Genomic DNA, 23,559 nt, shown 5'->3' with positions numbered 1-23,559 from the left:
GTACCGTGAGCCCCCCCACAAGTAAGTTAATTCCATCGGACCAAAAGCATCCTGAGGACGGCTGCCTGAATCTGCTGACGTTTCATGTCACCCGTTACCTCTTTTCCCCTTGCACCGCGCTGCCCAGCAGCAGCAGCGCCGCTGACCTGCTTTGCGAGTGGTGAGTTTGGAGCATTTCAACTCTCCCAAAGATGAATTTTCCTGGAGCGTTGCACAGCAATGCACCGGTGGCTTGGCATGAGTTAGTCCATGCAGGAAATAAAGCCAAATATTTTATAGCATGTCTGAATAAACAACTCCTGCATGCACCTGCCTGCTAAAACACCAACCAGTGCGTCCGTTTTCCTGCCGAGGCTCCAGGCGGATGCGACTCCGGCTGCACCAGACCTGGGCAGAGCATCTCCAAACATCATACACCAGCCAGTGGCCCTGATCTCTGCTGAATACTCATTCTGAGACACCCAGATATTAAGAATGCTTTCATTGCTGAAGTTATGTACCGTAAAATAAGCTATGACAATTAAAGGATTAGGTACGTCACCAGTCTGTTGAAGAATAAAATCTTCTCGGCACGTACAGGGCGTTGGGAAAAGATGCCAAAATCCACGACCATTTGCTGTGAATTTATGCTACTGCAAGCGAATACATTAGGATCCTGATATAGAAAAGGAATTATTGATATGTATGTTCCCTTCAGAAGAGACTCTCGGGAGACCCATTCCAGATTTAATGATAATCCATATTCCTCTTCAGAAACGGTAAACCAGCTCTCTGATTTCCCCAGGACTGCCACAGACGCATGAATCATTAAGACGCCATCACAACCCTACGTCCTGGATGCCGTAAACGCCACCTAGAATGGGGAAGAGAAAAAAATCCAACCACGGCTCATGAGGAGCCAACACCTTCTGTGTTTCTGTACGAGCATCGGGCCATTGCGTCCGTTGTAGAGATGTGTACGCCACGGCAAAGATGATGTGCACGCTGTGGCAAAGATGGGGAGATGCTTCGGACTCTGAGCCCTCTAATGAGCTATGGGAGATTGAGGGACAGGCTGGTGAGAAATGGCAAAAGTCAAATATTAGGAGAGATGTAAGGAAAACACCGCTAGCGATGACGATAAAGAATAGATTTGTACAAAAACTGTTGCTGCTCCTCGAGCAGTTTTTCTCCTTTGCTTTCAGGGCTGCGCTTGTTTGCGTTAATGTATGCACACGTGTGTGTCACGTTTTCAGAAAGCCTTTCCCATTAAACTCTCATCGCTCCTCCAAAGCCATTCCGCAGGATTTCACTGGAATGCATTAAGCAGCCCGACTGAACAATGCAATCCTAATTAGTTTGCAAACTACACAACTCACCTCTGAGGGCGAGCAAAGCCTGTGTAAATTAAAGCGAATTGGATCCGACTGTCCGAGGAATAGTTCTCCGGATTAGTGCTGCGTGAGCGTGCCATCGCAGAGGTTGCTCTCGCCCACCAGTAATAACTTAGAAGTAAATTCCACCGGCAGTAGCAGGGAACTGAGAGATGCAGAAACATTTTGCAGTTTAATATTCCACGATGGGTTATTTTACATAATACAGAAAAGCCCATTTGGTCATTTACTAAAAGGAAAAGTCATCTCGCTCTTAGCACGTATTCCCAGCTCACAGGCTGTAAGAGTAAATGACGCTATTATCACCCAGGTTGTAGCAACACCGAGGTTAGGTACGCTGCTTTTTCAGACCCAAATGCTACAGAAGCCTTTTGCAAGTTTTGATGGCGATGTCCCAGGGTTTATGCAGTAATTGAATAATCTAAAATTTCCATTCCTGTCCTCGTGGACTAATCTGTAATAGTGTTAAGGGACTGTTATGATATTAATTAAATACAAGTCCTGCATACAAAATTGATACTCTGCATCTCCATCTCCACAAGGGAGTTTCTCTCTTAATAAGACTAAAATCAAGTTTTACCTTTTTCTTTTTTTTTTTTTTTAAGGAATTCATAAAGATCATCATATTGTTCTGAGATAACATACATCTATCTATGAGAGAACGAGATATTTCAAATATACGAGCTCCGGCACATTCATCTTCTCCTCCGGTCCCTCCGATGGGAAACGAGCGTGACCCCCCCGAGGAGCCGGGGCTGCTGGCGGTGACGGGCACCGTGCGGCTGACAGCACCGCTCCCTCTGCCATCCCAGCCCAGGAACCGGAGCATCCTCACCGACGGGCGCTACAGCCGTCAGGGTTTTGTAGAGCATCAGGATCCTGCCGGTCCTTCCGCGAAGTCACGTCACAGGCGGCGTTGCTCGCGCTCAGACAGGGACTCTGCCGGGCACGGCTTCGCCCGCGTTTGAGGGAACCCTTTAACTCCTCTGCAGGCGCCGGGGTCTGGCGAGACCAAAACATCCCCGACAGAGAATACAGAGCAACGGAATCGGCGCCAACCTTCCAAAACGCAGGGGACGAGAGGGAAATTCCCTATAAAAATACTACCTAGTTTTAATTCTAGCAGCAGTTTCCTATGAATTCACGTGAATGTGCTGCTTACAGGTGCCTGGAAAGGTTTGTGCACAAGGCAAATGCATCAGCTGAGCCAGCCGACTGTGAAGTCGGAGCAGCACCAGTCCGGAAAGATGTTAAAGCTATTTCAACACTCCCCTTACTCTTATTTATTAGTTAAAATTTTTAATTATGTGAATTGGTTAGGAACACATCACCAGGGATCCTAATTAATTAGAATTTTTAAAAGGATCACGGACTGGAGATTTTTAATGGATTCCACACAGAATTGCACAAAGAGGTATATTAAGGGAAAGGCCAAATTAACTTCTCCTTTCTGGTTTATCCAGCATTTTCTAACAGGATTGTGCATCAGATTAACCAAGTGAGAGCCAAAACCCTCATGCACAGTGATCGTAACCAAGACAATAGCTCGAGGATTTCAGGCCGGTATCATTTAGCATCCGCTCAGTTAATTAGTTTATTCCTCTTATTCCTCATTTATTTAAATTAGTGCACTCCTATTTAAATTAGCTTATTCCTTATTTATTTCCTAAACTTCCTTTAGCTGCATTGTCCTTGCTCACCAAATCCTTCTTTATGGTACTGACAGACACCAACATCCCCAAGTATCTGGTGTAAACTTCCTGTTTCAAAATGCTTTCTTCTCCTTACCCAAAACTTGGAAAGATGCAGGAGCCACCACGTTGATGACACTCAGGAATTAACTATTTATTAAACCTACTAATCCGAATCCCTTTCCAGAATCGGCTGGTCAGTGGTTTCGGGGGCCAACGTGTTTCTCCTTCTTGCCCATCAGCTGCAGTTCCCAAAGCTCTGCTTGGATGCTATCGATGCTTTTGGCCGTCGGCTCTGCAAGTATTTTTCCATCAGTGCGACGATGATACCTATTTATCTTCTGGCTGTGAGAATTGCTGAGATGATCTGGCAGTGCCACAAGGCAGACAGTTATTTCATGCCCTGTTAAACCCTAATGTGCTTAACTACAGTATCACTCCAACTTTGAAAAAAGCCTTTTTTATTATTTTAAATCTGTTGCCTATGCGTCCAAGTAAAGAACGTCGCTTCCCATTAGGATGGTGTCAGAAACATAACCCTGTAACGCTACCCGTGAAGTAGCACGCTGTACTGATCAAGTAATTAATTGAGAAGGTTAAAAATACATAATTCTGCCCAAGCAACGCTTGGAGGTCAAGAAAAGGAACTTTCTCTGCATTGTTCGGCACGGAGACGGGGAGCAATGCCTTAGGTGCCACGCGGTCGGCGAGATGGGACAGCAAAGGGGCAACAGGGCCGGTCAGCGAGGGGACGGCGCAGCAGAGCTCGCTGCGGCTCTTCCTCCAGCCGTCGGAAACCACAGCACACGCCGTACAAGAGGTGTTTCGACCCAACTCCTCCAGACCCAGATTTATGCAGGAGTTCATTTTCAGACTCAAATCTCTATTTGCCTGTTCCAGCTGGTTTCTTTCCTTCTGTCTTTCTATACATAAATTACTATGACTTGAATCCTTGTGTGCTCTGATACCCAGGGGAAAAAAAAAAAAAATTAATTTCTTTTCAGCACTTAGCTGATCAGTCTGGATTTTGATACACCCTTAGCGCTACTTAACGCATAGATTTATGTAAAGTTGCGTTCCTCCAGTTTTGAGCCCCAGTCAAACTTGCCATGAATTATTCACAGTGTTGCTCAGGGACCAGGTCTGTGCTCGGTTACCGCTTTATCTGCTGCACAGACCCACGAGCTGTAAAACCGGCCGCATCCCGCGGCTGCCCAAGCCAGGAGGCTCAGAGCTGGCTCTGTTGGGCTCCCAGCGAGCAGACTGAGGGACTTGAAGAGAGGGCAAATTACCTTCTTGGAGATAAAATACCAGGTACTAAAGGGCTCTCAAGCTGGAGAAAGACATAGGAATGAATGGCCAAAGCCCGGCACATCCAAATCACAAAGCAAGTACTTTGACGCATTTTCTTAAGTGGCGAATGTGATCAGCCACAGGAAGAAACCCTGAAAGCTGTGCATCCTCCAGCTCCGATACATCCAATTTCTGATCTGTTCCTTTCCAGAAGGCACACTTCAATAAAATAGAAATTATTGGGTTCAGTGCAGGGCTATTTGGGTTAAATGTGATCGCCAGGCGCATCCATGCAGTCAGGCGCTCTAGTGCTTGATTGCTCTATCTTTGAAAAAATACGTCAGAAAGTATTTCTTTAATCATGTGTATGTGTGGTAGCCAATGGTCATCACCACTCCCCCCCACCCCGAGAAGTTCTGCAGTGCAGGTTTTGGTATTCTGCAGTGTTAAGGTTCACAGAAGTTAATTAAATCACGCTCTGCAAACGCGAAACAAAAACAACGCACAATTTCTATTATGTGGACTTTTTTGGGGGCTTGTCATAATAAAACATTGTTATTGGATGTAAAAATTATGGAACAAAGTTATGCCCCTCTGGTGTAATATAATGCAATCCATTTCATACTATTTAAAAACCCAAAACCTCATTAAAACAGACAGAACGTAAGAATGACAAATCGCCCAGAAGGAGGCTGGAGCACGAGATGCATTCCATGCGCCCGGCCGCGCCGCGTCCCCTGCGCTGGTGTCAATTCCACGCAAAACATCTGCCGAGACGGGCCTGGTGGGGGAGAGGCTGGAAAGCTTGGCTTAGCCCAAAACCCAGCCTGAAAGCTGGCCAGGCACAGGGTTAAGCTTTGCCTGTCATCGAACACCAGCGGTTATTCCAAACGCTGCGACCTGCGCTGTGTTCTGCCCACGTCCCTGTCTGTCCGCAGCGATGCACGCAGTCTGTTAGCTGCAGCAACCAATGCAGCTTATACAAACACATACCATTACGGCTTCGCTATTCATTTCCCGAAATAAGAGTATTTCTCGATGACACAGCTAAATGCTACAATTAGGCATTTTAACTCCCGTTTACCATTTTGGCCCCAAGCTCAGTATCAAATGCAGGGAATACAGCCCCGTTATCTTAGGAACTAAGCTAGACGAAGCTCTGTAGTTGGACTTCTACTATCAGAAAATGTAATTCCCATTTTTTAAAATATAAAAGTTACATAAATGTACTTCTTATCCACATCTGTGCAGACCTTTAACATCGGAAGTGATCAGTGTGGTCAAACAGCTCTTTCCTCACACAGATGGAGTTTAAGAAAGACTTGTAGTGTCAAACAACGACCTATTTTAGAACAAACAGGCTTATTCCAGAAATTCTGTGTCAGGTGAAATCATCTACCTGAATTTCTTTGAATGGCTGAATACCATCAGCAGAGCAACGGTCTCCTTCAAAACACGCCTCAAGGCAGAGTGCAATTCTGGTCTGAATTAAACAGAAATTCTACTTCTGCCTTCTGTAAGACCAAGGCTTAATGAGCATAAGGAAAATGATGGTAACTGCTACCAAACACTTGCTGGTATTTTGTGAGAATCGAATCACATACATACAAAGCGTACACGGTAAAAAAAACACTCAGCGACCCACCCCGAGACGTTGGGTCGCCCTTGTGAAGGACCTGTTGCAAAAAACATGTATTCTACCAGAAGACGCTTGGTGTGAAGACACTTTGGCGTCCATCCTCAACACCGCAGCTGTACGACCTCACGGCACCCAGAGAGCAGGAACACCATCCGACCATGAAGCTATATTCAAATTCTCCTCAATTTAGCAATAAAGAACACATGCACATTTTGGGGGGCCGGGGGGGAAAAAGCTGGAATTCAGCAAATATAAATATTTTTCTGAGCGTGTGGACAACTTCACATGGAACGTGTTTTGGGGAGCCGCTGTTTCCCAGCCCAGCTACCACCCAAAGCCGCCCCCCCGTGCTCCTACCTCCACTCCTTGGACTTTCAGTTTCATGTGATCCTCTCGGGTGGTTTTCCCATCTTTCCTTTTCTTCCAGCAATATCCATCCTTCCTGTATTTCACCTTCTTCCTATTGTACAGGATCATAGAACCATTCTGCGGTCTGAAAACAAGAAATAGGTTTGGATGACATAAAGAAAAAAACCACCCGAAGAGAGTTCAAGAAGCAATGTACTACAGACCAGCGGAAGTCTCTACAGAAAAGCAATATTCTCTATTTGGCATTATATAAATGTTCACCTTTTGTTGCTGTTAACCGGATTAGCTGATGTTTTGCAATCTGCAAAATGTTACTCGAGAATCTCGTACCTAACGAAGTAAGTGTGCCAGTGAGAGGTATTAAAAAAAAAGGAAAGCTTATCATAAAATAGCCAGCATTTTCACAGGACATATTATGCTTGGGCTCAGCTACATGCTGAAAATTAAGAAGGAAAGAAAGCTTAAGGGAAAAAAAGGATGGTTATTATTTTATTACAGACAATCTCTCTCTCTTTAACGCATCAGCAGGATTAGATAACAACCACCTCTAACGCAGCACCAGAATATGGATGTTGGCTTAAAAAGGCAACAAACAGGCAAAAAAGAACGGAAGGGAAAAAGCGTGAGCTTATACACTGGGTTTGCTGCTCCTGCTTCGACCAGCGTTAGACACAGAGCAGCTTTCTCTCCTTTGAGCACCTCCTTGACTTCAAAGACGCGTGAAAACATTTTCTGCTTAGAATCCACGTCGGCGCGTTAGAATATCAATAAAGGCACAGTGACGTTTGCCCAACAGACAAGAGTCAACATCTTTTTTCTGCACCACGTTTCACGGCAACGTTTTGCCATCTGCTAAGCCGATACACAACAGGGGCATTTCTGCTGTGATACAAAAACAAACAAACAAAAAAACGAAAAAAAGAAAAACCCCAACACTGCAAAGACAGCATGCATCCATGCATCCCACGCAGGCAGCGGTGCTGTCGATGCTGCAGGCGTTTGCAGCGCTGCATTAGTCACAGCGATTTGGCTTTAGGTCGCAACGACATTAGCGGCAGCAGCAATAAACAACTTTCACTGGAAAGCTTTGGCTAGAGCCTTTTGACAAAGTAAAGCACTTCACTGGTATAAACAAACCAAATTAACAGAAAGCAGCCTTTCAAGGGAGAGGCCCCGCCAGCCCCATCCAGCCCAGACTCCACATCGCTCCTCGCACCTCGCGACGTCCTGGACGTCAGCAGCCAGGCGGTTTCGGACAGAGCAGAGCGTTACCTGGAACGGCTACAAAACCCACCGAGTATTTGCAAGGCCAGCCGACACAAGGAAGGTCTTTACATAAATAAGCCAAATGAAGCGGTTTGTGGTCACACAATATGGGCTGGTGACTTCAGAGCCAGGCCAAAGAGCAGAAATCAGTGCCTGGCCCAGGTGGAAAAGCATCCTTCTTCCCTCCCGCTTCTACGTTTCAAACAGCACGACGCCATGACAGCGGCACAAGAACAAGCTTCTGCAGGTGCCCTCTTCTCATCCTTCTCTAACAAAATACTCCATTTGAAGACAGTCGCCGTCACCCATGTTTATCACATAATAACAGGGCAGTAACGTTGATGTAAAAGCTGTTAATGACAGAGTAACTCATCCCAATGCTCCATTAAGTGCATCAAGGCACCTTACCACTGAGGAAAACAAGCTCTTGATGGTTTTTTAGCGCCATCGGCCAGCTGAAATTACCTAGATCAACCAATGCAACACCCTTCCTCCGTCAAGACAAACACCATCAGCAATCATCGCGGGATCTGCTACCAAAAACCATCCTTTTCCCTTGTCTCTGCGCATAAGTACGCATCTTCGGGTACGTGCAAAAGGATGCCCTGCTGGATTCACGCTCAGCATTTGCCCTCTCGAACGCGCATGACAAATTTAATGAATGTGGACGGGAAACCGCACAAAGTCTCTTTTGAAAACAGACTTTCTACTTCCACATACATTTGCAAGACCAAAATGATCTTTGATCTAAGTGATTACTAGCACTATTTTTACTAAAACAGAAATTATAGTGGGGGTTTTTTCCCCACATACACACAAATATTTATTGCCTGTGACCAGAAACCCGAGCTTGTTCCCCCAAAGTACGCTGCCACTGCCGCCTCCTCCTCCTGCTGCCACCACCTGTGTCGGAGCAGCCCAGACCCAAGGGCTCGGTGAGGCTGCTCTTCCTCTCTCCTCCTCTGCATCGCCCTGAAAACAAACACTCGGGTGTCAGCGCAGCCACGGCGTCTATTCGACAGCGTCGTAGATAGTGCGGGATTAATTCAGTGGAGATATTACATATCTTGTTTCGGTGTTTATTCCATAAACCTCCAGTCGCTGCACATGTCAGCTCAAACCCTTCTCAGAGCATCAAAGATTTCCCCCCGTCGCTGTCGCGGAGACGTGCCCTATGGCTGACAGCGAGTTACCGGCATGTTTAGGGTGAGTAATGAAAAGACGGCGCGGGAACTTATCTCCTGCCGAGTGTCTCAGCGCTCGCCCGTGTGGCTTTTTGGAAAACATACGCTCGAAGGACCCGAAAGATTTCTGATGCAAATAAAATACTGCTTTTCCAGCGTTCAGTGCCAGGAGGGAGCGCGCGGGTGAAGGGACCGCAGAGCTGAGCTCTGCAACCTCGCTGCCATTCTGCAATCGGTTTTTTGGTGGTGTATTTCTGCGACGAAAAAAGAACACGGTAAAAGGTCACTGGAAAACAGTTAACAAGATTTATACGACATAAAATAAAGCACAATGGAATAAAATCTCCTCAGGATCTCTGAAGCAGTTGTCGATTTTGATAAGAGTATATCGAGTTGCTTTCCGGCTCATAGAAAGCGACTGGTCTTTAAAGATATCTTCATGAAATGAGAGGCAATTTTAACCCCATATACATTGCTTTCTCTTGCTATAATTTCTCTTGCTATAAGAAAGAACAGAGAGGGAAGATCTCCCGTGCTTATCTCTCCGGCACAGAAACACAGCCAAGAGCAGCAAATTGATGGTTGCGGGAAGCCTCGGCAGATGGGGTCCGACAGGGTTCCCAGGACACAACCCAGACCTCCTCTGGGGATTTTGCTGCTCAGCCTGAATTTGGGGATTTCGTTTGTCCCTTTGCAGAAGAGGGGGACGAAACCGCACGCCCGAGCACGAGCTACCCTGGGTTTGCAATTCCCTACCAGCTCCTGCCGGCGCACGTTTTGGAAGCCTGCAAGAAGGCAAAGTCGGCTTGCCTGCGCGTCATCGGACACGGAAAGCAATCCTCTTCCTCTGTATTAAACTCCACCTGGAACCGCAGCAATAATGACAAGTACTGGAACATTAATGGCAATTTACTTGATTTGATTAGCTACTACTTTGCAGCTGCACAGCACTCTTTTCATTAATGCAGGACTAAATGGAAAATAATAAAATAGTATTTTAATATTACGGTACAGCTGAAAGCAAACAAGCCAGAGTGCTCTAAACCCACCGAGAAGCCTGTTGGCGTTTGCAGCAGGAGGTGTTGGGGCTGCCGGAGGGGGCAGCAGACCCTCGCAGAGCCTGGCCACCACGTGCCCCCCCACATCCCTTCCCGGTGGGGATGGCCACAGCCCAGTTTTGCAAGTTTTGCACCGCGGACGACAAAAAGCAGACCCGTGGCCATGAAACAGCAGCACGATCTCACAGCAGGTCACCTCACCTGTATTTGCTCTACACCAAAGACCGGGCTACTCCGTGCACTCACTCCAGGTGATTCCCCAGGAAAGGTCAACAGCATTGCCCCCTCCACCCAGAATAAATTTGTTTGCGATGAGACAAGAAAGGGTTTGTTGCTCTTACAAAAAAGGGCAGCAAACAAAAGGAAAGGGACTGGGATGAGCAGAGCAGAGCAATCCTAAAACACGGGTTCCCCCAGCAGCGGAGGAGACGAGCGCTTTGCCTGCCTTGCTCGTGTACAGTAAATCACTGCATTTAATTCAGGCTGGGAACACCAACGAGCAAACCTTCGTGACCACCACCACCGCTGCTGCTCCATGAGCAGAGACGCACACCCCATCCTCCAATTCACAAAAAAAACCCCGAAATCCCCATGAGCCCAGGCGTGATGGCGGGGACCTGCCCTCAGCACCAGCAGCTGGGCACGTCGCTCGTCCGTCTCCCCAAAAGCTGCGCAGGAGTGAACGCCTGAGCCCCGAAGCAAGGGCAGCCGGGCTCTTTGCAGAGATGGTGCAATTATTTCTGGTCCCACTGTGTGGAGCTTGCAGGATGGTCTACTTGCCTGCAGACCCAAACAGCCCACAGCAAAGTTACAACTCTGAATTTCCTCCCTTTTATGAGCCTGTGGCATTTAAAAGCCGCCTGATCTCTATTTAGGTTTCTTGCTTGCGGCCTGGGAGAAGGAGGGGAAAGGACAGGAAGAGTAATTGCACAGCAGAAAGCCTTTTGTCTTAGGTATTGATGAGACCTGAGATGCTTCCCTCCCTCTCCCCCTGTTATTTACCACCACGGCTCTCACATAAATTGCCACAACAGCATAAGAGCTACTTTTGCCCAAATTGTTCCTGCTACAGCCGGGAAGGAGATGCTAAATTCCAATTTCGGACTTACTTTTAAAATGAACAATCGTACCCTGCAGCTGATGGGTCTCGGGACCTGCTGGGTCACCTGGGGCCACCCGGGGCTCCTGAGGATGCTCACCTCCAGCCCAGGACCCGGCCACTGGACAAACCGGAGTTTCTCTCAGTAAGACGGGGACAGGCGGTAACGCAGAGCTTGTCCCAGTGGGAAACAGAGGGGATTTCCAGGGAAGATTTTCCAGAAATATAATTTTGGATTTGGCACCCGATTCAGATGTGCATACCTACCTCTAGCTCCGAGTCCTCTTCTGAGGGGGGTTTGTTTCTTTTATATAAAAGCCCTTGCTTGGATAATAAGAATCTAAACCTACTTATCATCAACACAAACTAGATACAAGGAGGGTGTAGACAGACAAGTTAAGATTAGGATATTTTCGTCAACTGATGCTTCGTGCTCATAAATTAAAATAAAGACTGAGATGTTCCCCTAATCATGTTCCTGCAATATTAATAGGGCTGTTCAATGCAACTAGTTCCCTCTAAATTGTCACATCAAGATTTGGTAAATGTCAGATGTACCATTTAATGACAACTACATTTTATGGCCTCAGGAGCTCGGGTTGCCAGCAGGGAATTGTAAATATTGCAAAGCCAGAAGTGACTCTTTTCCCAGGACAACAGAATAAGATCAGCCAGAGCCCTTCCTCGAGAAGATCCACGGCTCTAAAATTGATTTTTTATTTTATCATCTTGTATTTATTTCAGTTCCCTGCCGAGGCAGATATTTAAAGCAGCTCAATTCTTTAAAAAAAAAAAAAAAAACAAAACTAGGTGTGATGCTGCCAACGGAGCATCAGCAGCCCCAGAGCTTCCTACCAGCCCAGAAAGTGCCTGTCACCAGCGCCGTGGCAGTGAGATGAGCACCGTTCCACCCAGCTGCGGGCCGCAGAAGTTGGGGAAAAGGCTGCCAGGGCAAAGCCAGTGAAATCCTCTCCCGGCTGACCCCAACACTGACGCCTCTCACTCCGTGCTGCTGCATACGCCGTCCCTGGAGCTGGAGGGCAGCAACAGCTAAAGCGATAAAGCGGAAGGGTAACACACACCTGACACTTTCTGTACCATACCTGTCCGTAGGCAGCAGCCACCCCGACACATGGGTGATGAAGCCCCCCTTCCTTCCTCCCTCCCTCCCTCCCCTGCCACACTCTGCACTGAGAAATGGCTGCTGCTAACAGTCTGGATTATGCTATTTTTTATCCTGTGCAACTGTTAGCTCTATTTTCTCTGGCTATGAAGTTATCAGGGAGTCAAGGGACAGCAAAAGGGGACTATCTTCCATCTTCTGAATCTATGCACGGCGATAATGAGAAATTAACTTCCGCTCTCCCAAAGGAGCAACCTACTGATGCAGAAACTGGCTGGGAAAAGCCGGAGTCTTGGAGGAAGCCCTAGAAAGAGAGACAGAGCCTTGCAATAAATCATTGCACTGAATCATTGTTTCCCAAGGAACACAGAGGACAAAGTCCTTGAATTTGCCTTCCTCCCGAGAACCCTAACTCCTCCCAGGGGTGTGAAACAAGCCAGCAACAAGCACGAGGACGCCATTCTCTGAGGGGCTGCCTCGCTGGAAACCAAAGCCAGCGCTTGCAGAGCGCACAGTGTTTGCGTCCCAGAGTACAGCAGGACCGACTGATGGCGTCGTGGTCCAACACGCTGACATCGCTCACCCCAGCGTCCCAGCTAAGCCAAGCAGGCGCTAAAGCAGGAGTCCTGGTTAACCACGCTTGCTTTCTTCAACGGTTTTGTGTTAGCTCCTAAAAGAGGACTGCGATCGTTCTCCTGCTGAGCATCTCTGGAGAAGCCTCCCAGATCTGGGGTAAAACAACGTACAAGTCACGAGACATCACGCAACGCGACACGACACTACTACGTCACGACACGTCATGCACCACACCATACTACGTCAGGAGCCACTGCTATTACACCTACAAGGTATTTCTACTTTTTAGCCTCCGAACTCGCAAAACACAGGTCTACGTCTTGCGAGGTGTCTCGTATCACTGACAAGGAAGCAAAATCATCTCAAGATGATTATAACGAAGAATCCCGTTCTACAGAGGAGTCGAGGCAGCCCTCTCTTATCAGACGCCTCAGCGGAGAAGCAGCGATGCTCATGAAGCAGAGAGACGGCCCAGAGCCCGCTGGTGGCTCCACCGACCACGATGCCGGTGGTCACAGCTCTGCCGAGAAGACGGCGGCAATACAAGCACAGGGCAAGGTGGAAGGGGAAGGTGGCTTCAGAAAGGGTTTAAGAAATACTCTGCAAATCTTGGGAAAAAATCATGCCTCAAAATATTCTTGTCGATAGTTAATTAAACTGGAGAGAGGACTGAGAATACAATACTCAAGGGAAATCATGTACCTCTTCGAACACACCAAGAAAAACTGTGTGTGGCCAACGTGGGGCACTTTAAAGTAACACAGAGCGCACACAGTAACACCTGAAAAAACTGACGCAGGCCCGTAATTCCCTCATCTGATACTCGGACAACTTGCTTGAAAGCGTTGTCTATGCAGTTTATGTCACCAACTCGCTTTGCTTCGCTGGAAATTGCGTTCAGTCGGTTCCCGGCCATACCCGACAGCATCGGGCCCTTCTGGATCTCATCCGGCAGCAGAGACCCACCCACGCCGGCATCCCCCCTGCCCGTCTGCCCCGAGGGGGACGGAGCACGCGGTGTCAGGAGCGAAAACCCACACCGAAGCGCTGCCTGGATTTGGGAAGGGGAGAAGCGGCCGGAGCAAGCGCTCCCTGGCAGCTCCCACCCAAGCTAACGCCTCGCCGCGCAGCAGCCCCGGGCAGGCACGGTTTTAGCCGCGGACGGAGCAGAGCTCTGCAGGGTATCAGACATGCCAGGGGATGGATTTCAAGCAACCATCTACCAATTTCTCCTTTTATTTCTGCACTGTGTGCAGCTGGAAAGCCCTCGCATGGCAGCTCTCACTCGCAGGGCAAGGAGGGGTGCACAGGGACTCTCCGTCGGGATTGCTCCTGGCTGACATCAAGATTTCAGAAATACCTCATCTCTTACTTCTTGTTTTTACAGAAAAAAAAAAAATAAAAATCTGATGACAGAAGTTATTTCTCCCCCGAGAAATGCTGCTCTCAAAGTCTTCATTTACCCTGACGTTTGCCCCCCGCTGTACCCACGGCTTATCAGAAGATCAAAGTGCAGATGGAAAACCAGGAGAGGCCACGGACCGGGACGCCTCACCCCCGCGTTCCAGCACGAGCCCGTCCGGGGCCAAGCAGACGCCCAGGCGCTCGGTGTCGGTTTAGGAGGTGACGAGGATTCCCTCGTCAGCACGGGGAAGGGGTCGCCCAACAGCGAGGCACAGCCGTAACGCCCCCGTGAGAGGGCAGCGCGTCCCCGGTAACAGGACGCTCTAACGGGTACCTACAGCTCTCTTCCGTACAGAGAGATGTAAAAGAACATTTACACGGACAAATGTTTTCAGACTTCCAGGAACTTGGTCCGTCACAGCTGTATCACTGGCAGATCAACAGGAACCGGTTTTATAAACCCTTTTTCCCCTCCCCAAAAAGCCTGGCTTTTTCCCTCAGGCAATGGCGCGCACTCGCCCCGGAAGAACAGAAATCCCGGCATACGTTCAGCCTTCCTCCGTGGGACCCAAACCACAGAAAAGCCCCTCACCAGAGCTTCATGCGGATGCTCAGATTTTGCCGTGCCTGCTGCGGACCCGAGAACGCGTCACCCTGCGGGCAGAGGCCGCTGCCCTTAACGTCCCCGTTGTCCTCGCCTGAAGTTGAGATTATTAGTGCGGCAACCGAAGGAACTCCAGATCGCGGTCGTGAAATCTAATACCTGATCTGTGACCTCTGCAGAGATGAAATAAAGACTTCAGAAGTTGAGTTCTTATCCATGAGAGATAAATCACAAGAAAACGTAAATACACTGGATTTTTTTTGTCTCTAGAATGAAAGGCCATTTGCATTTAAGATGAAAGTCAAATTATTTTGTATCTACAATATTTAAGACGTTGAAGTCTAAAATAACAGACTTAGGGATTTTATGCAGAGTTGCAGTTAACGCGATGGCTAATCCCATCAAGGGGACATTAATTGGTGTCTAGATGCTCCTCTTCATAGCAGCAGTAGGCCATAAAACTTAATCCTTACCTTCTCTTTCCAGCACGTAGCCTCCGTGCTCGTCAATAAAAGAAATACTATTCATTAAGTATGGGAGTAATTACCTACGGCTCCAACAAACAGGACTGAACAAGTGTGCGCCAGGACAAAGTTGGCTTTTGTACCGTATCACAGGACTGTTCGCAGGCTGCCAGATAAAGCATTTGTATAAAATCAGGATAAATTCTGAAGACTGAAATAGAAGCTACAAAGCACTATAAAAGCACTGGGTGGTTTTTTGGTGTGTGCCAGGACACCCGTTGACAAATCTTACCCTGAAACCAGTTCCTCGGGGATATTTAAGGAGCGATCGGGACACCAGTGCCGCGAAAATGCATCTTCCAGATACTTCTGTTTGCACGGTACGTCGCTAGAGGTTAAACCAAGTAACGTCCGGGGCTCTGCTGACTTCAGCGGGACCGAAGTCTGCCCTAAACCGTCCTCCCAACAGCGATGTCTCTGCGGCAGAATGCGACCAGCGGCACAGCCAAGTACAGCAGCTTCGGCTGCGGGGCAGCAGCCCCCTGCCCGTGCCCCCCCGAAGTCCTCAGCAGGCTGCGGAGATGGAGAGCGACGGGGCAGCTACGGGGCACGTATCCCCGTTTAACAACAACGCCGACCGGGACCGCTTTTCCTGTGCTAAGATTTTTATGAATGCCCTGGAAAAGCCTGTACGTTTTTGCTCTCCGTACTTGTTCTTGACACAACCAGAAAATAGGGAACAGTGATAACAGCACTAATAATAGTAATACAACTAATAATAGGATTTGACTTCTCAGTAAACATTTACTCTGCTGCCATTTACGCTCAATAGTATCGCGTTTTGTTGCCAAAGAGTGAACTCCACAAAAGATCATCCAGCATCTTTGTGTATCGCGGTTACTCAGCCTGATTAATTCAGCCATTAACAACTCCTTTATTTTTAGGGCCAACCAAAAAAATCAGAGGGGGAAAAAAAAAGTCTGCATCGTCAGTGCTTTTGACACAAGAGATGACCGTCTTCCTCCCACCCCTGCTGCGGTTTCTGCTGCGTCTCCCTCCACAGCATCGTCTGGATGTCATCCTTCCCCGACTTACACCTTACGGCGCATCGCAGTCAGGAACTGCAGTCCTGTCAAAGTACCAACAGCCAAACTCTGAGTCAGAGTGGGGGGGTTTTTTGCAGGAAATCATTTCTGTGCACCATTGTGATTTTGAGCGACCCAAAATATTGACTATTAAAAACCTCCCAAAGGAGGGCAATGGAAAAGTCAGGCAGCTCCACTGCCAGACCTCGCATTGGCAAAGCCACAAAGCATCACGGATCACCCTGACTTGTTCCTACGCCTCCGTTTATCTGATCTGCTTCTTGACTCCAGTATCTGCATCTCGAGACCATAAACTCACGTACAAAAAGAAAATCACATCTGCTGGAGAGATGCTCCATTACCAAGGTCGGAGGAATTTCCAGGGCGTTTATAGGTTATGCGTTATTTTAAATCACTTTTGCATACCACACGAGCTCTTCAGCAGGGCGACCTCATTCAAACCCCTGACGTCAGGGAAGAACTTCCCCGAGCTTCGGCGGGTCTGCAGTGCAAGCAGAGCCCTTGGCCCCGAGCGCTGGCCGGATAAATTCGGGTGCTGTTAGGGGCCGCTCCCCCCCCGTCCCTCTGTTCTTGGGGTAACGGGCGAGCTCTTCTCCTTCCAGCAGTGCCTAAGTCAGACCTTGGTTTAGCACCTCGCCCGGAGGCTCACCAAGCAGGAACATCCTTCTGGAAACTGCCCTGTCCCTAAGCTGTAAGCAGCCAACAACAGCATTCCCAAAAATTTTACTGAATAACGTGATAATTCATGTGTTGATGGTTCTGAACTCTATACCAGATTTGAAAAAGAAATCCAAAACAATCGTTATGAACTCCTCAGAACGCCGAGCAATTGAAACCTCCTCATAACGATATAGGACCCAAGTAAGAATATTAAAATTGTCATTAAGTGGAACGCGCACGAAATGCTAAAAAGTCTTTTGGCAAATTATTTCTTGATATAATGACATACTATAGACCTAAATCTTATACAAGGCATGAAAAAAGACAGTTAAATCAACTTTGTTCATTTAAATATAATTTTAAAAGAACTGGCGTTCGTCTCTCTATTGCTCGAGGATCTTTATCAATTTCTTTAGCCCTCATTTATTCCTCTTCCTTACTCCCATGGGGATGCCATTTGATTTATTGGGAACTAGTTCTTACACCTTGTGAATGCTTTAAACCATTTTCAGATTAATCATCCCGATATCTGTTAGAGCCCCCCTTCGATCTCTGTGCTCACACGGACCCAAAGGGCTCCCCACCCGCTGTGTTTGCGTTATCGATTGCCCTCTCCATGGAAACGGGTCGTTATGGCAAGGACCCGGCGCTCCAATTAACTTCTAAAAAAACTTCTTTTGAGATGGCCTTCTGCAGTTCTCAGCTCTAAAGCGAGGTCGCTTCCCCGTGCAGCGGTGGCACCCACAAAGGGGGGGGGAGAAAATGGAAGGAAAATTCTATTTATTTAGTGAACTTACTTCCAGTTCACCTTCCCTGCTCGTTACAACCATCGGCTCAAGGCTAACAAGGGTGTCCGCAACCAAGCGGGGCCGTACCTCAGCTTTGTCCGAAATACCGTATTCTTGGCGGAGTTGCCAGGACGCCATCGATGCCCGTTTCCTCGGGCTCCGGCAGGCGCCGCCTCCCCCGGCACCACGGCTGTCCGGAGCTGCGGGGGGTGTGCCGGGGTCGGAAACTGGGAGGGACAGGAGGAGAGCGCAGCTCTGTGCCGAGAGGGAGGAAAAAGGTTTCTGGCTCTCCCTCCACCAGCAGCGCGGAGCTTGGCTCAGGACTTGAGACAGTATAAAAATCTGTAAATATTTGAAAATTGAATGATAACTCGTTAATTATAAATTTTAATTGAGAACGGCTTCAAAACGGAATTGCAGTACGACAGTCGATGAACTCCCAACACTGCAGCCAGGAAAACGGCTGGCAGAACAGCGATGGCAGACCTCGGTGTCCTCTGGGCACCGGGTGAGACCTCAGCTGTGCGGCAGCACCAGGACTAACCGAGGAGCCGGGGGGAGCCGGGGGCTGGCGAGGCTCCGGCAGGAAGAGCCAGCGATGCTCTGATGGGAGGGGGTCAACTCCCAAACTTTGCTCCGGCACAGGGCGAGGACTGACTATAGACAAGGTACAGGGGAGGGCAGCGGGGACTCCAGGAAAGACACGGAGCGTGTGAAGCACGTGAGCACGTAAGGAACCATTCGCTGGCTCTGCCCCATGGTTTGAAGCCTTACGAATTGTCACCTGCCAGCCTTCAGAGCCAACGCAACCCCCAAAAATGAACCTGAAGAAGCAGCGCAAACCCTGGGCACCGCCGGGTATCGAACATCCCCCAGCAATGGCAACACCACGGAGGAACGCCGCGTCCTGCACGTGCAGCCCACAAAACGGCGCCGCGGCGGCAGCTGCCAAAAAAAGGCACGAAGACGTTTGGTGCTGGAGAGGGAGGAGGAAGAAGCCACCGAGGTGTCCTCTCCCCGGCGGTGACGACGCAGCTCCTCTGTTCCACCAAGCCGACGAGGCAGCTCCTTCCCGGCGCCTGGGGGAAGCGGGGGGTTATTTTCTTCTTCTTGACATGCTCGCGAGGGATGCGCGAGGGAGCGGGAGGAAGCTTCCTGCACAGCGCCGGGGAATGCTCTTCCAGAGCAGGGGTTTGCACAGCACCAAAGCTCCAGGCTGGGAGCGGTGTCAGGATGCAGATGCAGAAATCCGTCCCCTCGGCAGAGCAAGGCACGTCGGAAGATGCGCAGAGCGCTACGGGAAGGGCCGGTAGAGGAGACACCGTGCTCAACCACCACCGGCTCTCTCTTTCCAGGCAAAAGTATTTTAAGCGATATTGCAATCTAATTAAAAAAAATGTCAATTTACCCACGGATTCAGTCGATTGCTGATTAATAGTAACTATCTACATAAATCTGGATTAACCTGGGGCTGTCCTCAGCCAGGAGCATCGGCCGTTTGCTGGGCTGAAGCTTAGGACTGAGCCGAGCCAACAGATTTAGACGATGGGGCAGCGCGAGCTGCCCTGGCCTTGGCCGGGAGAAGCGAGCGCTCCCTCTCCTCCCCAGGAGGGCCGAGCTCAGCTCCATCCATCTTCCAACGAGCGGCGACACCGACTGAGCGCGCGTGACCTTCGCCGCACGAGCTCTCATCAGCGGTCACTAATTGCACGCTGCGTTCGAGGCACGTGCTGAAACGCCCCGCAGCAACCTGTTTTAAGCCCCTCCTCTCTTTCGAATTAACCTCGGGAATATAATCTATTTATTTATATCAGTTTAGTCCCATCAATTAATGATGACAAGGCAATTAACTAGAATGCCAGACAGTAAAAAATAACCACATAATGCCTTCTTTAGAGGAAATCTATTATGTAATCCCAATCAGTCTTCATTAACACAAAGTATTCCAGTTAAAGGTAGTAATCTAGTTATGGTTTGTGAAATATGAAAATCCACAAAGTAATTTTTCAGAATTAAGGGTAAAGTACTTTTAGCAAGCAGAAAGGAAACATTTTTGCATTTTTTCCTGCAAAAAGCGAGAGCGTGCCATAACGTAACGTGCCGGCACCGCACAGATCACGCGGTATCACAGAAGAGGCACCAAATCAGCCGTTATCGCTACGAGGAGACGCGAGGCGGCTTCCGAACCATCCCCCTTCCCCCGCGGGTGGGTTTCTGGATCAAGCCAAGAGCAAGACAGCGTCGATTTTCTCCATCCCTCGGCCGGCACTGGCTGCGCAAAGATGCGGATGCCAGCACCAGGAAAATGAATCTCAACCTGCTAACCGTAGCGCTCCTCACACACCCCGACAGCCGTCTTTTGGGCTGAAAGCGTTCAAATCAGCGTTCCACAGTTGCGTGCAAATGATGACTCAGTAGAGCGCGCATCCTCGTCACGCCCCGGAAGGATGCCACGATGCGACACCATCCCGACCCCTTTCCTACGCTGCTGCCTTCAGGAACTGAGCAAACGACTTTGGCACAGAAAAAAGACTAATTGTCCACTCCGACATTTAACGTGACACACTTCAGAATTAATACGTCGAGTATTTTAAAGATACTAACCTAATTTATCCATTTTCTATAGTAAAGATCCAATTATTAAAAAATTAGATGAAAAGCTTACACCGGTTTCACGTGGAAACACACATTTTCCAATTTTAAGCGTTCAAACTTATTAATGAACTAGTAGACGATAAGAGAGAATTAAACCCAAATATAGAAAATCCTGCAAACAAAGAACACAAACAAACAAAGGTAGTCAGCCACTTCTCCAAAATACGCCAAAGCCGTTAAGAACCCTCGACTTAAAATTTATAATGAAACAGCTTAAAAAATCCTGAATTCCGATAGGAATGTGTTTACAATGCAAACTCAATTATTGTCTTATTCCGATGCTTATCTTTTCTTATACCCTCTCAGCTCATCCTACTTTTGAATTTAATTACATTACAGTATTTTTAGTCGAGATGAAATAGCACGTTTTCAGATTAATTTAGCCTGAACTAACTTTTGATAACAGAAAATACTTTTTCTATCATGCCCTAATTGGAGACCATCTACGTTAGCACGAATCGCTCTTTTAAACCTCGTGTCGCACCCCCAGTAAAGCCGTGCTCACCGTCTCCACCCGGCATCGAAGGGTAAATGTTTGCCCAGTTTCCTTTGATGAAAACCCTCCCGTTTTGCTCTTTCCTCTGTTATTTTCCAAGCTCAGGTCGACAGAGAAGAGTCAAGCGGTGACTGGTCCTATGCACTGGCACCAGAAATGCTGATAAGAAAAGCATGACCTTTTCTGTTTGCTTAAAAAAAGCACTAAAAAAATAAAATAAAATAGAGCCTTGTATATGTTTACATACACAAGATTTCTGGAAATAATTTAAAAAAAATTACAATTTCATTCTGGCTATTTACGTGGGAAAAACCCAACCAATCCTCTCATGAATACTTTCTTAAACTGAATTTATATAATGCAGAACATTTTCACTTAAAAAGCATGCACTCTACCGCTTGATCGGGGTTCTTTGCTGTCTTTGCAGCCGAGGTGTTTTACTATCATTTTAGCTTAGCAGCGATGAGTCCACGTGCCCGTTATTTTCATAGCCTCTGTAACTGCCTGCCAGAAGACGGAGATGGACAATCCAGGTACACTCTGAAAGGAAAATACGGGTTTACGGGGATCTGTCATCCCTAGCGACTTACAGAGCGATTCACGCGTTTCACACCTCCCTAAGGTCACCAACAACCGCCGGGCTTACACGGGAAATGGGATTTATTTTGGCGAATCGAAGGGTGACGTTCCTGTAACTGTACGTCAGGAATGCAATCAAAGGGCAAGTGCGAGACGAGAACAGAGGCTTAAAACACGCCCCACACCCAGCTCCCCTCCAAACCCGCCGCTCGAAGCCCCTCTCCGCCCAGCGGGACCCCACCGGGACGCGGAGCTTTCCCTGCCGGACGCCTCGCCATTCCCGCGGGATCGCCGACGCAGCGCCGGCCACCCGTGCAAGGAAACCCAGCCTCTCCCAGGGCTCCCGGGGTGGCTTTAATCCAACCACGGACACCACGGTTTTCCTCTCCCCTGCCGCCCGCAAGCTGTTATCTGACACAGCCGTCAAATCCTAAGCGTATTTAAATCTGCTTTCTTAATGTGCCAAGCTTCGAGACTCAATCTAATTTTTGTAACTGAGTTATAAGCTGTAATTGTGCTAGCGCTGTGCAAGATTTTCACTTTCTAAACCTTGACCAAACCATGATTAATATCAGTGAGAAACTGAGGTTAAATGTTAGCTTCCATATGAGTTATATAATCTGAAGGAAAAAACCCCCACCTACTTATTTTATCTTTTGCATACATTACCAAGAGTGCACTAACGTCCTTTGAAAGGGCAGAACCCCCTTTCTATCAGATGCTCGCTACTGCAGCACGTTCACGTTACAACTGCGAGACCGTGCCTGCTATCAGCTGGCTTGGCTGGTTTTTAATTGCCGAGATGAGCACTATGAAATGCTTGAAGAATCTCCAAGTTTAAGGGCACAATTGTCCCCGTGATTCCCCCGTTCACACCCTTGGGACGTTGCCACCCGATCCTTTTTAATTCAGGTGGATATGCACGCACCAGGCCAGCCGCAGCAAAATCCTCACGGTTTTTTCACCAGCAGCCCGGGCGCCCCGACGCCGATGCCCGACGCTCGCAGGGAGAGATGTCCAGATGCGGCACGGTACCCAACACGGTGCGGGCTTTGCGCCCGCCATTCCGTGGTCTCTTACCTATCCCGCTAATTGCCCACTCTAATTTCCACCACCACCACCACCTTCTGATGGAATGGAATTAAGATCTAATACATTTATTACCAGGACTCTCAGCCAGAGAGCCTTAAAACTTGTGATAGCGACTCTGCAAATTAGCCAGTCACCTGCTAACGAAGCAGGACTTTCACCGGGGCTGAGAAAGAATTCCCGTAGTGTGGGAGGGCAAACTGCCATGCCAGGAGAGATTGGTCCGGAGCAGAAACACCCCACAGCACGAGGAACGATAATTCACGCGGAATGAGGCAACGGCGATGTGACAGGAGACAGATGGAACTCTGACGAAGCACGGCTTCGGAAAGAACTAACTCAATAATTGATAATAATAATAATAATAATAATAATAATGGAAAAGTAACAATACTTTGTACATCATAGTTTTACTTTTATCTGAGCAGGTGGAGAGACTGAACTGCTTCAAGTAAACTTGTAATAGTTCAGAAAGTCCTGAGAACAAGTGCACAGGGGTTATGTTTTTATTTTTATTTTTACTTCAGATGAGACTTCTTTTGAAGTTGTCAAAAGATTGCATTGCCATTAGTGGCTCCTAAACAGCAGGAAGCAGAATTAATCATTAAAAGTAGATTAAAAACCCCTAAAATGCACCGTTTGCTTGTTAGTTTGAATGTCACGAGGCCATTCAGCAGAACCGTACCAGGGCAGCAGCACCGAGCGCAGCACAACACAAGCAATAACCACTTCTCTAACCCGATGGAGCTCTCACGGGAACAACCACCATCAAAAAAATGAAACAAAAATGAGGTGGTCAGGCCTTGATCTCTTTCAGAGTGCTTCTCTTTGCAAAAATCTTGCAAGAGGCAAACATGAGGATTCAAGAAAAAATATTAAAAATATAAAATAAAATCAGGGAGGGGCAGGGCACTGCGGAGCCCGGAGCCCAGCAAAGCCAGTTGTGCCCCGGCTCGCTGGGACCCGGCCGGCTGCGGCCACGGGACCACTTGGCACCGTAAACATGTGGAGGATCTCTGCCCAACGGCATCAAAATAAATGTA

The 23,559-nt window shown here is 48.2% G+C and overlaps 1 protein-coding gene across 10 annotated transcripts in view; it reads right to left on the bottom strand.

Moving 5' to 3' along the window:
• The window catches only part of CAMTA1 (calmodulin binding transcription activator 1), a 299,381-nt gene that overhangs the window by 190,045 nt on the left and 85,777 nt on the right, over nt 1-23,559 (bottom strand). For all 10 annotated transcript variants that reach the window (XR_008580122.1, XM_054849895.1, XM_054849894.1 and 7 more), the window contains one exon: nt 6,354-6,489. Coding sequence is in view for 9 of the 10 variants with exons in the window: in XM_054849895.1 (XP_054705870.1) it covers nt 6,354-6,489 (136 nt within the window). In the remaining variant the exon portion in view is untranslated. The remainder of the gene's footprint in view (nt 1-6,353; nt 6,490-23,559) is intronic.

This window comes from Grus americana, chromosome 21 (assembly GCF_028858705.1).
Source record: "Grus americana isolate bGruAme1 chromosome 21, bGruAme1.mat, whole genome shotgun sequence".
In the NCBI taxonomy this organism is placed as follows: Eukaryota; Metazoa; Chordata; class Aves; order Gruiformes; family Gruidae; genus Grus; species Grus americana.
This window is presented reverse-complemented; position numbering and strand designations above follow the sequence as displayed.